The 16,144-nt window shown below is 55.9% G+C and overlaps 1 protein-coding gene across 2 annotated transcripts; it reads right to left on the bottom strand.

Annotated features, from left to right (window-relative positions):
* Positions 1-4,717: 4,717 nt before the first annotated feature.
* On the bottom strand, positions 4,718-14,804 carry ALDH4A1 (aldehyde dehydrogenase 4 family member A1). Of its 2 annotated transcripts, none has more exons than XM_040587664.1 (15): positions 14,686-14,804; positions 13,883-13,976; positions 13,461-13,553; positions 13,299-13,346; positions 12,757-12,912; positions 12,039-12,188; positions 11,838-11,912; positions 9,215-9,402; positions 8,247-8,320; positions 7,526-7,722; positions 7,095-7,142; positions 6,583-6,735; positions 5,769-5,890; positions 5,061-5,179; positions 4,718-4,930 (listed from the first exon to the last, which is right to left on the bottom strand). In XM_040587664.1, the coding sequence occupies exons 1-15, from the start codon at positions 14,709-14,711 to the stop codon at positions 4,818-4,820; spliced, it is 1,656 nt and encodes a 551-aa protein (XP_040443598.1). In that variant the 5' UTR covers positions 14,712-14,804; the 3' UTR covers positions 4,718-4,817. The 2 variants fall into 2 exon arrangements, with proteins under 2 accessions (XP_040443598.1, XP_040443597.1); XM_040587663.1 differs by lacking the exon at positions 14,686-14,804 and adding an exon at positions 14,168-14,334.
* Between the last annotated feature and the right edge of the window lie 1,340 nt (positions 14,805-16,144).

The raw sequence follows: 16,144 nt of genomic DNA, 5'->3' as shown, positions 1-16,144 counted from the left end.
GGATGCTCAGGATTTCCGCCTCTCCCCTGTGTCACACTTGTTCCTCTCTCGCACCCTCCTTGCCCCTGTGTCTCTTTTCTCTTCCTCATTTTTTTTTTTTTTTTAATCAAGGGATGGAAAAATAGAAAGACACGGGACATGCCTGAAAGTGGGTCCCTGCGGGTGGCGTGGTGATGCCAGGCTGCTGCTGCCCCAGGATGGGGAGGAAACGGGGGGCACTGGGGGGGACCTGGCTCCGCACGTGCCGGTGCTGTGAGCTGCTGCCTGCCCCAGCTCGTGGTTGCTGCCCCCGCGATGGGCAGGAGATGCACTCCGCAGCATCCCCCCGTCTGGCTGCCCACACGTGGGGGGACACGGGGGATTGTGTGCAGACCCCCCCCCTCACCAGAACTGTGAGATCCAGCAAACGTTCAGCCTCGGGGGGGTTTCCCGACAAGCAGAGCTGCGGAGGATTTGTAAAGCTGGGGTTTGGCTTGGGCCCAGCTTTGAAGGTAAGATATTCCCTTTATCCCACAACCATCCCCAGCTCTTCCCTGCATCCCACGCAGCCTCCACCCCTGCAGCATCCATGTCATGAGTTTCTTCTGGCCTCTCCTTGGGAAAGAGGGTAAAATCCACCCACCCAGAGTCAGGGCCACTCGCCCACCACCCCTTTGGCACCAGCAAAGCTAAACACAACCTCTTGGATTGCATTTAGTACTTGCTCTCCAGCTTCCAGCAACGGCTGGGCAGGAAACCTGCCCCTAGGACACCCTATACGGGAGTTTCAGGAGGAAATCAGGCAGGTTGGGAAAGGAGGGAGCCCAAAGGTCTTCCCCCAAAACCAGCTTGCTGAAAAGAGGGGCAGCCTACCCCTGCAAAAGCCCAGAAGCCCAAAGCCTGGGAGCAGGGAGAGCGGAGGCGTACGGTGGGCTGGGGTCCTGCTCCTCCGGAGAGGGGGATGCGGCTCGGACCGCAGGATCTGCCCGCAGGTGGGTGCTGCATCCTGTAAGGTAAGAGCTGAATTTCACCCGCCATGGAAACCTGTTGCTAAATCTGGCTGGCGTGGCTGCCCCGGGCGCCGGGAGGGAAAAGCTGTGGGTGGGAGCAACGGTGGGAGCCTGCGAAGCAGGCAGCTGCCCTCAGCTCCAGCCCTTTCCAGGCACGCGTGCTGCAAAGCAGCACCCTGATGTGATCGGGTCCCCCACCCTCCGGGGCTCTGCGGGGACCCCAGTGGAGCCTGCGACATAGAGAGGCCCCGGTGGATTGTGTATTTGTGCACTCGGTGCGGGTTTGCAGTTGGGCGCACTCGGTGCGGGTTTGCAGTTGGGGGCACTCGGTGCGGGTTTGCAGTTGGGTGCACTCGGTGCGGGTTTGCAGTTGGGTGCACTTTTGCATTTGGTGCAGAAGCGTATTTGGTGCAGTATTTCCACTGGCCGCCACCCGCTGCCCAGTGCCAGCATTTGGACACTGTTTGTTGACTCCTCGGGGGGGTTACGGGCTCTCTAACCCCTGCTAAGCTAAATGCAGCCGAGCTGCTCCTCTGTGTAGTTCTCGTGTTTGTGCGCCGTGCTGGTGGTGAGGCAACGGGTTATCCCCTTTGTCCTCGGGATGTGGTGCTGCGATTTTCCAGCCTTGTGCCCTCCCTGAATTGTGGCCGTTCCCAATATGTGTGTTAAGAGTTGGGAATTGCAAACGTTACCCTTGGAGAGTCAAACCTCTCCTTTAAAAAAAAAAAAAAAAAAAAGCAAGCACCATTGGTGAATAAGGCTTAGGGCAGCAATTGCATCGCTGTGGTCGTTGCCTCTCGTGGTCAATCTGGTCAATTTTTAAACTGCCGCATGTCCCACGGCCGGTTCCTCGCCCCCAGCTCCGGGGGGTTGCTTTAGTGCCCTGCACCGCCCAGGGTGCCGGGGAAAGGCCTTTGGGCGCTGGCCAAGGCGCGTCGTACTCGCTCCGTGCTCTCCTAACGTGGGACAGCGGAGGGTTTGATCTGCCAATTAGCCTCCGCCGGGGCCGCTAACGGGAAGCAGATGGAGCTGGGTGTTATCGGAGGGGAAAATCTGCTGCTTCCGAGAGCGAGCCCGGCTCAGCCTCCACCGGCTCCCGGCTCGGCAGAGGGGAAGCCGAGCACTTCAGGATGCGGTGGGGGACCGCTGAGAGCCGGACCAGCTCTGGCTGTGCACGGGAACGGGATTGAATCCCTACCGGAGATGCTCCAAACCTGTTGCCTGCCTTTGTTGGGCACCGTGGGGCTCTGCAGAGCCCCCCGCCCTCCCCAGGCCCTTTCCCCACCCCAGGAGCCCCCGAGCAGGCAGGAGGGTGCCTGGGGGGCTGCTGCGAGAGCCCCCGTCTTTCCCAAACACCTACCAAAGCGTTTATCAGCTTCAAAAAGCCAACTGTTTAAATAGCATTAGGGGACTGATTTAAAGTCACAAAAGCCATGAAATTCAGAGTTAAGGCTAAAAAATCCACTTGACACTCTGGCCTTAAGTCGTAAAAGGCGTGAGCCAAAGGCAGGGGCTCGGAGGAGCGCCTGGCTCCCAGGCCATGGCTCTCGGCTGCCCGGCGAGGGGGCGCGAGGCAGAGCCCTTAATGAGATTTAAATGATGGGCCAGTCTGGAAAGGTTCAGGGATGCCGCTCGGAGGAGCTTTGGTGGGGCTTAGTCGAAGCCAGGTGGCAGGAGGGGACGTGGTGCCCAACGTGGTCCCACCGGGGTGATCTCGGGGGGGTTCAGAGACCATCCCTGAAATCGGGGCCAGGGGTCGATCCCGTCCTCCCTGCCGTGGGATTGCGGTTGGTGTTTTGGAGCTGCACCAGGCTCCTGCGTGATGCTCTGTATGAACCCAGGTGACACGGAATTGGGCACCTACTCGATCGGTGCTGCCTCTCAGCCTTATGCAAGGGGGATATCAGTTTTAGCAGAAAATACAAAACTGGTGATTTTTATTTGGTTTTTTGTTGTTTCCCCCCCCCCCCCCCCCAAAATAGCACGAGCGTGGTGGTGAGAAGCACAGCCAAAAGGCTGATTTTTGAGGGCCTCTACAGCTCGACCACGTGCGAAGGCAGAGCTGTAGCAGGCAGGGTGCCCTGGCTCATCCCCTAAAGCTGGGGTGTTTAACAAATAATCGGTACCCACCAGGGCTGGTTGATGTGGGGTGCAGCGGCGTGACGGGGGCACCTGCGCTCGGGTCCCCAAACGGAGCAGAGCCGCTCGAACAGCACCTGCTGGGATGCAGAAGCAGGTTTGGGGATTGCCCTGTTGGTCCCACCTTTTATCATGTTGCAGGCACTAAAGGTACCGAAGCCACACTCGATCAAGCTCTTTGTTTGACAGCAATCTGAAGAAATAATTCAAAAAGAGCAGAAAGTTTTTTGTAGTTTAGTTTATTGCACATTTTCCTCAGTAAAACCAGGATTCACAGGTATTAATGCAAGTCGTTTGTGACCTGCATGCTGGACACCAGCCCAGGCATGGACCAGATCAATATTTAATGCTCATTACACCAGCCCTATTATAGGGTTATCCACTCTGCCTGCGAATCCTGATAATTGAACAGTTATTAATTGTAGGTGTTACTAACGTAAACGTTTCTACATTAGAAATGATCCTGGAAGGAGGCGAGACTCTGTGTCTAAACTCCCTTTTCCCACTTGCACTGCAGGACCACGCAGTGAGCGCGCTGCTGGCGCGGCAGAACCTGCGCAGGACACGGCACTGGGGACCACAGAGGCCAGAACTCGTGTCCCTCCTGAACTGGGCAGCGCGCGCAGCCTGGGAGCGGGGCCGTGGTGGTGAGCGGCTCCCGGGATGGGACAGGATGGGAAACACATCTTGCCCTCGTTATTGCAGACCCCCGGTTGCTGTCCCGGCACCTCCTGCTGCCTTAAATACAACTTCAATTCCTTCGAGGGGTGCTGAGGGGTGCTGCACCCAAGCAGCTTGTGCAGGAATGCGCTTAGGAGGGAAACACCTTCCCTTAAAACCTTTCCACTTCCCTCCAGTGGTGACGCAGGGGACCAGAGCACTGGAAGCAGCCAGTAACCGGTGGGGAAACGCTGGAGGTAGCTGGACCTTGTCACCAGTAATGAAACAAGGGGACCGAGCCGGCTGCTCCGCCTGCCCCGTGTCCAGCGTGCCTGAGACCAGTTGTAAGGTGACGCACAGGTAAAGTAAGGCACTTAACCTCACCGCTGAGCACCGCCCTCTCCCAGCACCCTCCGCCTTCTGCCAGGTTCACATCCTGCATCACAAGCATTCGTGGGAGGTGAGGCTTCGCTCCTGCTCAGGAACAGGGAGAAAACACAGCTCAGGGCTCCCAAGGCACCCATGCCTGGTTTCAGCCCAGCCCGGCTTCCCCCCCTCCGGTACCAGCTGCCCTGGATGTCCAGCAGCTTCTGCCAGGCTCCAGGTGGCCCTGGGGACAGGGAAGGGAAGGATGTCACCTTCTGCTAGTGACTGGGACTGGGCCAGCCTCTTAATGCTCGTCTCCCGCTTTAATTCCAGCGCTCAGCCACACTGGGAGAGAACTGCACTGGACTGCTCGGGACAGAAAAATTGGAAGGAAAAAGGAACCAGTGCCCAGATATGCTCCTGCAACCACGCCTCAATCCACTACCGCAGCGTGCTTACGTGACTGAGAAAACCACAAGGACTTTTTTTTTTTTTTTTTCTTCTCAGAGTTTACAATTTAATAATAGAATTTTTCTTTAAAAATAAAACCTAAGCTCGTTGGGTTAAAGATCAACAGATTTAAGTGCTATTTAAAGTTGTAGCTGCAAAGCTACTCTGTGCGTTGAGGATCAGTAGTACAGGCGCGGGGCCAGGGAGAAGGCATCACTGCATGTAGGCGTAGCGCCAGTCCGTCAGCGGCACGTGCGTTTCTTTGACGGCCTGGGGAGACGTCCAGCGCAGGACGTAGTGCGGGCCACCAGGCTTGTCGTTGGTGCCTGTTTCAGAAAGTAACAAAGTGCTGGTGACCACGAGCAGGGAGGTGGGGGACCTGCCCGGAGGGGGACACGGCTCAGTGTGCGGCCGCGTAGGTGAGTGCCGTCTCCAGGCAGGAGTTTTTTATCTCACCTGAGATGCGGGAGCCTCCGAAGGGCTGCTGCGCCACGACGGCGCCCGTTGACTTATCGTTGATGTAGAAATTGCCGGCTGCGTTGCGCAGAAGGTTCCTGGCTTCATCAATGATTCTCCTAAGGGGGGGACAGAAATGGCTGCGACCACAACGCAACGGCAAAAACTTGTGGGGAAGCCTCTGCTCTTCTACGGCAATGGAAACTGCGCAAAAAGCCTGTTCGTGTTTCTCCGCGCACGTTGCCAGCACTGCACGTTGTTTCATGCACACTGAAGCAGGTCGTGCCTCCTTAGAACTCGATCAAATCAGCCCACTTTTGTTTTCTGATAGTTTGCTTGTCTTTTTAAGTTTTATTGTTCTAAAATGAAGGTAATTATAACTTCATCTTTGAGGTTGCACTGCTCTTAGACTCCCCTCCTACTTGAGGGGCCTGGGGGTGCATCCTCCCCTACGCTCCAAACGTGGCCTCTGGGATCATTTCTCGCTGTAAAGGCATTTTGGGGCTGAGAAACGGCTTTAGCAGCATCCATCCCCTTCCCTCAGGGGTGGGAGGAGGGCTACGAGCCGCATAAGCTTGGCGGGGCAGTGCCACCTTTGCTCCTCAGCACCCAGCGCAGGGCTCTGGAGAGACTGGCTCCCCCCAGAAGGGCAAAAGGGGATCTGGGTGGGGGGGGAGGGGCAGGGATGCAGCGGATTTTGGCACCTACTTCTCCTGGGCGAAGACCGCCCCCGTGAGGCCGTAGGGCGTCGTGGTGTCGATCAGCTCCAGCACCTCCTTGTACCGCTTCTCCGGGTAGACGTACACCGTGAGGATCGGGCCGAAAATCTCCTGTACAGCAAAAATAAAATAAAGCACTCAGCAAGGACAGCCTCCAGAAATCAGCGTTGGGTGCTACAGCACCCGATGAGCTACAACCGGGCGACAATAAGGCTCCCGAACCTGACTTCCTAGAAAAGCTTCATCTCTCCTGCTCAGAGCCCCAGGAGGGGTGTTCCCCAGTGCTTCCCTAAACCTGGGAACAAAGCATGAGCTGAGGAAAGAATCTTTTTCTTTCCTATCACTGACTCGCTGCCTTCTGCAGCAGCAGGACTCAGACTACGAGTTAACTGAGAATCAGAGCTGTACTGATTTGCTCCTGCATTTCTTTTCTGGATAATACTGCTGAGGGTTGAAATAAAGCTGATTTGTCCCAAACTGACATCCTCACCCAGAGGAATCCCACTGGGGTTACATTTCTTTTCAGCGTAAGGAGTCTGAAAGTTTAGGTTATCATATGATAATTTCCTTGATCCAGCCTGATCAAAGGTTTTCAATAAATGAGCAGTGTCTTTTATGCCAATACTTTGGTGCCTGGTGGTCAATCTCTTTGATAAGTCAGGGCCATTTATTTTTAAAAAGAGCTCTTTGGAGCCACCCCTGCACCGGTCACCTCACCTCCGCGTGCCCAGCAGACATCTCGGGGTGGGACCTCTAGCCCCTTTCACACCTTTCCTGCCACCCCCCTCGCAAGCTGCTCCCACCTCTTTCATGATGGGATCCTGCGGGTCTTTGCTCTCCACGATGCACGGCTCGACGAAGTACCCAACGCTGTCGTCGCAGCCGCCCCCTGCCAGGATGGTGAGGTTGGACGACTTCTTGGCGTGCTCGATCCACTTCTTTATCCGTGCAAAAGACTGAGAAAGGGAAATAATAAAAAAAAAAGAGGGTGGGTTTGGGGTCCAAAAGGGGGTTTGGGCAACCCCCTTCATGCTATGCTGCTCCTAGTGCTTTTCCAGCTCAGAAGTGGGAGCTGGAAACGGAGTCCCAAATATATTCTAGCCCATATTTTCTCAGCAAAATAACCCACTTTTCAGGAGGGGCAGTGACTAAGGCATGCAATACTCCAGGTGGGAGTGAAAGAGGGCTGATAATCAGCTCCAGTTAATCACTGATGTTCATACTTTGCTGTAAGCAATAAAAACCATTTAACACGCAACGCAAGCCTGGTGGCGTTACCTTCTTGCCTCGGTAGGAACAGGAGAGGGGAGCTCACCTTGTCATCAATCACCGCAGAGAAGAACGTCCCAAAGTCCTGGGCAGGCTGCAGGAAGCCAGAAAGGAGGCAACGTAAGTACATACTGTGCCAAAAAAGCTAACTTTGCAATTAGGAGGAGCTGCAATTCCCCAAATAACATTTCCCTCCGCTCCAAACGCACCTCTGTGCGAGGGCACAAGCTACCCCTTTTCAATTAGTCTGCAGTATTCAGTGACTTACACAATCCTTCCTGCAGACGCTGGCTACAAGTTAATTTCTAATCACTAAAAAAAGATGAAGGGGGGGGACATGGAGGGGCGGTGGTGGGGAGAACCAGTGGATAAAAAGCTTGGTTCAATAGGAATTAGTAGCCAGTTACCGCAGTCTCTAATCCCATCAACCACCCGCTGAGCTGCAAAGCCCTTCAGCAGCCCGGCAGCTCCGCTCACATCTCCCACTTTGATCTTCCCGTGCTCCTCCAGCAGTTTCTCTTTGATCTGGGGCCACAGCGAGTCCGGGGCGTAGAGGCGGGAGCAAGCCGAGCATTTTTGGCCACCATACTCGAAGGCCGAGCGCAGGGTCCCGTTCACCACGCTGGCCACGTCAGCTGAGCTGTGCACCAGGTGGAAGTTCTTCCCGCCGCACTCTGGTGCCAGAGAAGGGAGGAAAAGGGGCAAATGAGTTGTCAGGGCTGGGTCGCCCTCAAAAACCACAAGCTCTGGCCAGGTCCCTTCCAGGGGGCTCGCCCTGCCTGGGCCGGGGTCCCTTGGGGAACAGGGAGAGCACCACCACCCCGGGGAGCCCAAGCCCAGAGCTCGAGGAGCTGGAGCAGGGTTGCCAAACTGATGGAAAAGGGACCGACCCGAGCTCCCAGACCTGGCGTGGAGGCTTTGCAAGCCCAGAGCACCACCACCCCCTGCCCAAGTGCCAGCTCCCCACTGTAAAAACCCATCCCATAAGCTCCTCCAAATACCCAGTGCACCCCCACGAACAAGCTTTACACTTCTGCCACAGAGCAGGGACAGGGCACAATCTACTGTGTCGTTTGCTCTCTGCTCATGAGAGGAATCCTGGCCATCAGTTTAGTTCCAACCTGAGCAGGAGAGAAACGGACGCCCCTGCCACCCCTGCATGGCCTCCCCACCAAAAAAAGGTGTAAGTGGCAGTTACCTCCAGCCAGACGCGGGAAATTGCGGTAGCGATCCAGGTTTTCAGATACTTGCTTCCAGAGCCGCTTGAAAGTCCTGGAAGAGAAAGGAGCAGCTGGTTAGTGCCTTTGCACAAGGGTGGCACTGGAAAAGGCATGTGTGGGTGATGTGTCCTGCTGAAGGGGACCCCAGCAAAACCCTGTGTCTGTCACCAAAGGACGCCCTCCAAGCGGCAGAGGAGATGCTAGCTGAGAACGAGACCCTAGGTATCAAAGCAATGGCACTACGCAACAACCCCGTAGTTTGAAAAATAGGAAACTGTTGCAGTGTCACGGGGAAGACCACAGGAGTGAACATCCAGCAGAAGTTTCTGCTCTTCCCCTTTCCCCCCTTCCTTTCAGTCCTTACTGTGACAAACCCCTTGGCTGCAAAACAATAAAAATGCTAATAACCTCCCAACAGGAGGCACAGCTGCTAATACTAATTTATGAGCTTCCCACCTTTAAAGCACGATGCTCATCAGACCATGTCCTTCGCCAGTGGAGCGGGGTCCCCGGGTTTAATAGCCCGTTGCAGTTTGCCGGGGCCCTCAGCATCACTAACACACCACGACGTGCAGGCAGAGTGCAGGTATGCAAATCTACCTGGAGCTGGCATCGCCCTGCCAGTGCAGTGCGGTTTAAGCCAAATCACGGCATCCCTGGGATTGTCACATGCGAGTTTGTCTATTCTCTGTGCCTCGGGTTTAGCAACAGAAACTCCCTGCTATTAAATGCACTCCCCGTGGCAAGAAAACCTGGTTAGACGCTTTTTTCATCAGTTTTAAAAACCCTGCCTTCATTATGTTGTGTAAGGATGGCCAGTTGCCTGCCTGCTGCCCTACTCAACGCTGCCCTGCATGCTCAAAGGACCGGCAGACGAGCACCCAGCATCCCTTCAGCCAGCAGCTCCTCTCCCCTCTCCCCACTACTGCTCCCCTCCCCAACGTACGGCACGCTGCCGGTGAAATTGAGCCCACAGAAGTGCTCGGAGCTCGTGACGGTGTCTCCAAACACAGGCCCATCTGCTGGCACGAACTGCACGACGTTTGGAGGGAGCCCAGCTTCCAGGAGGATTTTGTAGACAGCATAGCTGGAGAGCAGGGCAGTGTCACTGGGCTTCCACAGGACCACGTTTCCCTGCGGGAGAGGACAAAGTCAGCATGCAAGGAAAGGCTTCAGCCCAAACACAGCTATGCAACGCTCAAACGCTCTGGCAAAAGTCTGTCCTGCAGCCCACGGCGGACAGGACCACAGCAACGGCACCTTTGGGTGATTCACACCTACCTTTTACCCTGAGCACTGGTTTTGAAAAGGACTGCGATAGCCCTGGTCAGCTGAAAGGCACAAAAATCCTCCCCTTCCACACCACCAGGTTGCTGTGCCAGCCTTTCACACCCTCCCTCGCCCAGGACACAGTTTTGCCTTCCCTATGAGGAGCCGTAAAACACGAAGCTGTTTTACGTCTCGGGAAATGGGACAGCGCCGCAAAAAAAGTGCTTACGGCACTGCGAGCACTGTCACCTGCTGCCACCGGCTTTGCGCAGGACCCAGCAGGTGGTTGTGCCAGCCAAAGCGCTGAAATCAAACCTCACGCCCAGATGAAACGTGCACGAGCCAACAGCACACTTGGCTGGGAAGCACCACGCTAAACCACTGCCGGCAGGCCCCCACCCCTTTGGCTCTGCGCCACTGTCCTCCCTTCAGCTCCGTGCGCAGCCACAGGGGCCCAGTGACCTCCCCGGTGTCACTGTCACACTGCCTGGCCCCCGACGCACCGCACGTGACCGTGCAACAGGGTCAAAGCCCTGGGGCAGCAGGATGGGGAGTTTTGGACTCTGTCTCAACCAGGCGCCTGCTTTCCAGGGACTTGTGGCGTAGGCAAAGCCCCTTCGCAGCCAGCTCTAATCCTGCCATTCCAAACGGTGAGAAAACCAAACCACACTGCAAAAAATCTCCCAGCAACTGGGAAACCTAACAGGCCACAATCAGTGCCAGTATGCCTGGCAGCCTGGGTACCAGTGCAGTGCAGCAACTGCTCCGGTTCCGAGGAAATCCTGCTCCCAACAGCATTAACTGCATTGATCTCTGCAGCTATTTATCAAGAGCAATGTTTAATCCCCTGGGAAGCACACTGTGGTGACTAGAAGACTGGGGTTCTAATTAATACCCGCTTGTTAAGCACCATTTTCTCCTAAATTTAATTCCAGGTACCACCTGCGGCTGAGCTTTTCAAGCCACCCCATTCCTTTTTGCCCCTGCCCCAGGGTGAGCAGGGGGATTTCATCACGCTGCAGCAGCCCGGTGGGAATTTATCGTCCCACTCAAGGAGGGATGCACTGTAGGACCACCCAAAACAGCTCCCCCAGACCCGTCAGCGTGGGCTTGCCCCATCCCAACAGGGTTTGTCTGCTCTGGGATGAGTTTAGCACCAAATGCCCCAAAGCTGAGGACCTTCCTCGAATCCTGGGGTGGGAGGAATGCATTTCCCCTCCCCAAAAAACTTTCCCAGTTCCACATTAGTAGTTTCACCCTATTCCTTCCTTCTCCCCACTCCTCCCCTACAGAAGTGACAGGTTCAAATGCTTCACACCAAAAATGGTTTTAAAATGTGACGTCCCCAGATTAAAAGCTCGGTGTGCTCCCTTATCACAGCCTCGTCCACCTCCAACACAGGACACTACTGCTGCAGGGACCCCTCTTTGGTGCAGGATGAAACCTGAGCCTAATCAGTAAAGAGCTTAGGACAATTTTGTAAATTTTTTTCCAGTGCAACAATAAATTAATTAATCCTGGCCCAATTAATCAGGTTGCTACAGTCTCTCCCCAAAACCCACCCTGCAAAGGCAGGTGCTCCCCATCCTCAACAGACACATTGGTGTGTGACAACTACAGAAATGCTGTTTGCTGATACTCTGACTTTTTGGACCATTTTTATGTCTGCCAGGGTCTCCTGTCTCCCAGTTCAGTGCTACACGCCAGGGCCACGACCCGCTCTCTCCTGCCTTCGCCCTAACACACCCACTGCAACCAAAAAGCGTCATCCAAGAGGAACCTGAGCAATTATAAACAAATCACACTTTTGGGTCATGACAGCACCCTGAAACCTGGTTCACAGAGCAAGCACCACACAGGAGAACCGAACCCTGCTGTGCTTCTCGTCTCCCCTCCCTCCCGCAGCACCCTGACCTTCCCTCAATCTACAACTCAGCCTGGGAAGGAAAAGACAGCTTGCTTCGTATAAAACCCCAGACGAACAGGTTTGGGTGGTTGTTTCCTTTTCTAACACTTCCTCCAACACACCTGTCCACTGATGGACAGGTCTAAAACCCAGCCACTAGAATGCCTTCTTGTAATTGAAGACATCTGAGTCTAATTGCAAGACAGCTGCTTGAATTCAAGGGGACCAACAGAAGCAGGACCACAGGTGTGGCCTATTAAACAGCACCAGAGAACCAGGGAGGCTGAATTCACTCCTTGCAGATCCCAGACCAGGCAAACTGCAGCCTCGGAGAGATGGGGTCCCTGTCCCAGCCTTTTCCCAAACTCTCCTTAAACCTCACCATGACACTCACCATCAATGCTGGAGCCCCTGCCAGGTTGCCACCGATCGCCGTGAAGTTAAAGGGGGAGACAGCTGCCACGAAACCCTGTGGGTGGGAGAGGCAGTGATGGGTGGGAGCACGGTGCCTCCTCTCACCGTGGTGTGATACCACAGCCTGGGGCAAAAAAAGAGAGTTCCAGAAGCAGGGGGGCAGCCTCAGCCCTTCCCTCACCTCCAGCCCCCGGTAAACCATGCTATTGGTGCTGATGTCCACGCTGATGGGCTGGCTGTTCTCCAGCTCCAGGGCGTACTTGGCATTGAATCGGAAGAAGTCTATCAGCTCCGCAGCAGCATCGATTTCTGCCTGGATGACCGTTTTACCCTGCCAGGAGAGGTCGCATCAATTAAAAAGCACCGAGGGGAGGGCGGTGGGGGGAATGCCGCGTGCTGCAGCAGTGCGGCACGGCGCAGCCAGACGCAGCTTGTGGGTTGCCTCTCTCACGCAGACCACGTGCTCGCTTTCCAAAGATGTGGCCTCCTGCAAGCCCCTATCCCACCACATCTCCTTTGCAGCGAGCAGAGGCAAATGCAGCCTGTGCCAGGGAATATCACACCCACCCGTGCTCCCCCTCTGCCCTTGAGGGCCTCCCCCAGGAAAGCCAGGGCTGCTGGGGCATCTCACAAAGGTCAGCCCGGTAAGTGCAGCCCACTGCATCAGCTGATCCCGTTCCAGGAGGCCTGGCTCCCAGCTTCACCTCCCTTCTTTCTCAGCAAAGAGGCAAGGATCAGTCTGCACCGCTCACGGTACAGCTACAGGCACTTCTAACATTACAGCCATTCCCACTGCCAAAAAACATGTTGGCAGCTCTTCCTGCCCTGCTTCCCCAGCTCCCCAGATTCTCTCCCATTCGCCCCAGCTATCTGCCAGCTCAATCCCACATGCCCCTTACCTGCCCGATCATGGTTTTGGCCAGCACTTCTGCTCGCCTCGGGCCGCTCAGCATGTCAGCTGCCTTCAGGAAAATCTGGGCTCGGTCCTGGATGGGTTTCAGGTCCCATTCCTTCCTCGCTGCCAAGGCAGCATTAATGGCTTTGTTAATGAGCTCCTGCAGAAGAGAAGGGGAAAGGCAGCAAAGAGAAACCCACTGCCTCTCCACCACCAGCTGGGAGGGAAACATGAAGGGCTATCCACCCCCAGGCACAAACAACAGCAGCCACTTTCCCATCATAACCCCGAATTTACAGCTCCTGGTACTAATTTGTTTCAAGATCCCTGGGACTTGGAAAGCCAGCACCCACCCCTGCAGCCTCCCTGCTCACAGCCTGAGCAATCATTTGTGTCTCTCCCAGCCTTCTCACCAGCAATCTCAAAGCACATCATGCTGCAACCCCGCTGCGAGATAAGACTTGCTAAACACAGATGAAGTGCTGCTGGTTCCCCTCCCAAAAAACACGAAAAGAAGAGGGAGAGCAGCAAGGTGTGCTCGCTCACCTTGCTGGCGTAGCAGTACTTGGCCACTTTGTGCGCATGATTAAAAGGCTGAAAAGAGAAGAAAAACTTTCATAGTTATCAGCCCAAGAGATCCCCCTCCTGATGAGTACACCCTCCTGCTCTGTGCTCCCTTGTTAAACAAGAATTTTCCCGCAAACTCACCGACAGCTGGTACCGCACCGTCGGTGTCCACACCTCTTCTCCCCCGATCACACACGGGATGGCTTCTGTCTTGCCCTTCAGGTCAGCAAGTGCCTGAGCCAGAGGAGGAGAGCACCGCGGTGGGAGCTGCACACGCAGACCCCCACCAGCTGCCCTCCCTCTCCATCCACCTCCCTGCCAGCCCCATGAGCACAGGGAAACCTGCAGACAGGCTTCCTTCGGTCCCTTGGGAAGGGGGTGCCTGCGGGCTGGAGGGACCAGGACAGAACTTACAACTCCAACTGTCGCCAAAGGGAAGGAGTGGATGCTGGGCAGGACAGGGCTTTCCCCCACCAGGAAAGTGCCTGGGGCTGCTGCGCAGCACCTGAAGCACAAACCAGAACCTTCAACACCCCAAAAAGCCCAATTCCCTACGGTGGTACCTTCTGAAGTGCTGCTCGCTCGGGGCTCCCTGGCTTAAATTCCAGGATCGGCTCGTTGGTCACCTGGATGGCTGAGTGGTGCTGCCATCTCCGCCTAGGTGAGGAGCAAGACAGATGCTGAAATCCCCCTGGTTTCCTCCTTCTCTCCGCGCCCCAACCTCCAGCTCACATGTGTTTTACGGCTTAACACCGTGTTTTATCGTTAATGCCGTATTTTATCACTTAACAACCTGCTCCCTGGCCAAACCAGCCACACGCGCCCGCGCATGGCACCGTGTCGCCTGCCTGTGCTGCATCCTGCCCATCCGAAGGTGATGCTGGAGCCGGGAGCTGAGCCTGGACATAGCCTCCATGCAACTATCCCTTCTCCTTGCTACAAAAAAAATGCTGATATATTAATTTCTAAGGGACAAGGCGCAGGGCAAGCTCCGAGTCGATGCGCTTTGCTCCACCGCCCCAGCTGCGGGCAAAGTGCAGGGCACGGGGCGAAGGCCAGGCTGGCAGCCCCGGGCTCCAGCGAGCCGCTGGCCCCTGGCATGCCGGGCCTACGTGCTTCCCACCCCCCCGGGGCCGCGGAACTGCCCCTCTCAGCAATATTGCCCCAAAAACGGGGCAAAAAGGGGGGGGGGAACCCGCGCAGGTGGCGAGGAGGCGCCCGCGCCGGGCCGCCCAGCGAGGGGCAGGGCAGGGAATGAGCGCAGCGCCCCAGCCGCCGTGGGTGCTGCGGAGAGGGGGGTCCCGGGGGGTCCCGGGGTGTAGGGGGGTCCGGCCGCCCCGCCGGGAAGGGGCCGCCGCGCACTCACCCGCCGCCCCTCAGCGCCCGCCACATCCCGGCCCCGCCGCCTCGCCGGCCCGCGGCCGCGCCCAAACCGACACGGGGCGGGGGAGACGGAGACAAACCAGTACAATTAAATCATAAATTAAAATTAAAAAAAAAAAAAAGAGGGGGAGGGAAGTAGATCGCTCCCACAGTAGCCACACACCCGCGCACTCTCTGTGTGTGTATGGGGGTGTTCCCCTCTCGTGGGGCGGGAGTGGCCCGTCCCCCCCCCCCCCCCATCTCCTCACCGGTGGTTGCGCCCGACCAGCGGGCCGGACGCGCGCCGCAGCACGTGGGAGAGGGTGGGGCGCTGGGCTGAGGTAAAAATAATTTAAAAAACCCAACAACAAACCAAAAAAAAGAAACCAAACCCCCAAACCCAAACCACCCCCCTCAAAAAAAGCCCAAAAAATAAAACGTACGCGGCAACGGCGGCTCGGCTGGCGGCGGGGCCCGGCCTCGGGGAGCGGGCTGAGGGGGCTGCCCCCACCGCGTAGCCAAACCGTAAAAAAAAAAAAGGGTTTTAACCCAAAACGAGGGCCCGGTGGGGGTAGGGGGGGGAGATGGCCACCAGGAGGCCTGGTTTTACACGGGGTATTTCTATTTCCTAATTTCGCAGCCTCAGAGCAGCCCCCTGCCGCCCTCAGCCCCCCCCCCCCCCCAGCAGCCTTTGCTCTGCAGGTGTTTTCCAACCCTGAAATTAATACACAGAGACGTGAACCAGGTGTTTGGTATTTATTTGATAAGTTGGTTTTTTTTTTTTCTTGTAACCAGAGAAGGACCATAACCCGTTTGCGTGGCCGAGCTCCTGCACACCCCCTCTGCGCAGAGAACCGCGGGTACGGCGAGCGATGGAGCGATGGGCCGAGTGCCGAAGGATGAACGCGGACGGACGGACCTGGTGGGATGTGAGACCGAAGCACAGTACAGGGCACCGGACAGCAGACCTGGAAGGGGGCGGTGAGGTTGGTTTTGGCACTAAAGAAGTTAAAATGGAGATAATCCACTGGAACTCAGAGGACAGAGGAGTGTGAATGCTTCTGGCTCTCGCTGGGGGTGTTTCTTGGTGCCCCTGCTAAAGTGGATTAGATTTCTGAAGCCTTTGATGGTCCCAAATCCACCACCATTTGGTCTGCTTGCAAATATCCAGGACAGGCTTCCAGCCACAGAGGTAATCGATGTGCATCTCTACTCCGGAGCAAGCTTGGGAGCTGGCTCATCCTTCGTCCTTTCCTCCCCAGAGATCAAATAGCATCATCAATTCAGTCTTTTTCTTTAAAAGAAGCTAATATACAGAATATAAAGCACAATATTTACAACAGTACGGTAAACAGGTTCATTTCCACACTGATCAGTAGTCTGTTTTAATGTGTACAAAAGAAATTCTTACATGACCTAAGAGAAACTGACAAGAAGTGACACAGCATGGGGAAAGAGTCATC

The sequence above is a fragment of the Falco naumanni genome, chromosome 3, assembly GCF_017639655.2.
Source record: "Falco naumanni isolate bFalNau1 chromosome 3, bFalNau1.pat, whole genome shotgun sequence".
Classification (NCBI taxonomy): Eukaryota; Metazoa; Chordata; class Aves; order Falconiformes; family Falconidae; genus Falco; species Falco naumanni.
The sequence above is the reverse complement of the archived record's forward strand: the minus strand, read 5'-3'. Positions and strand labels throughout refer to the sequence as shown.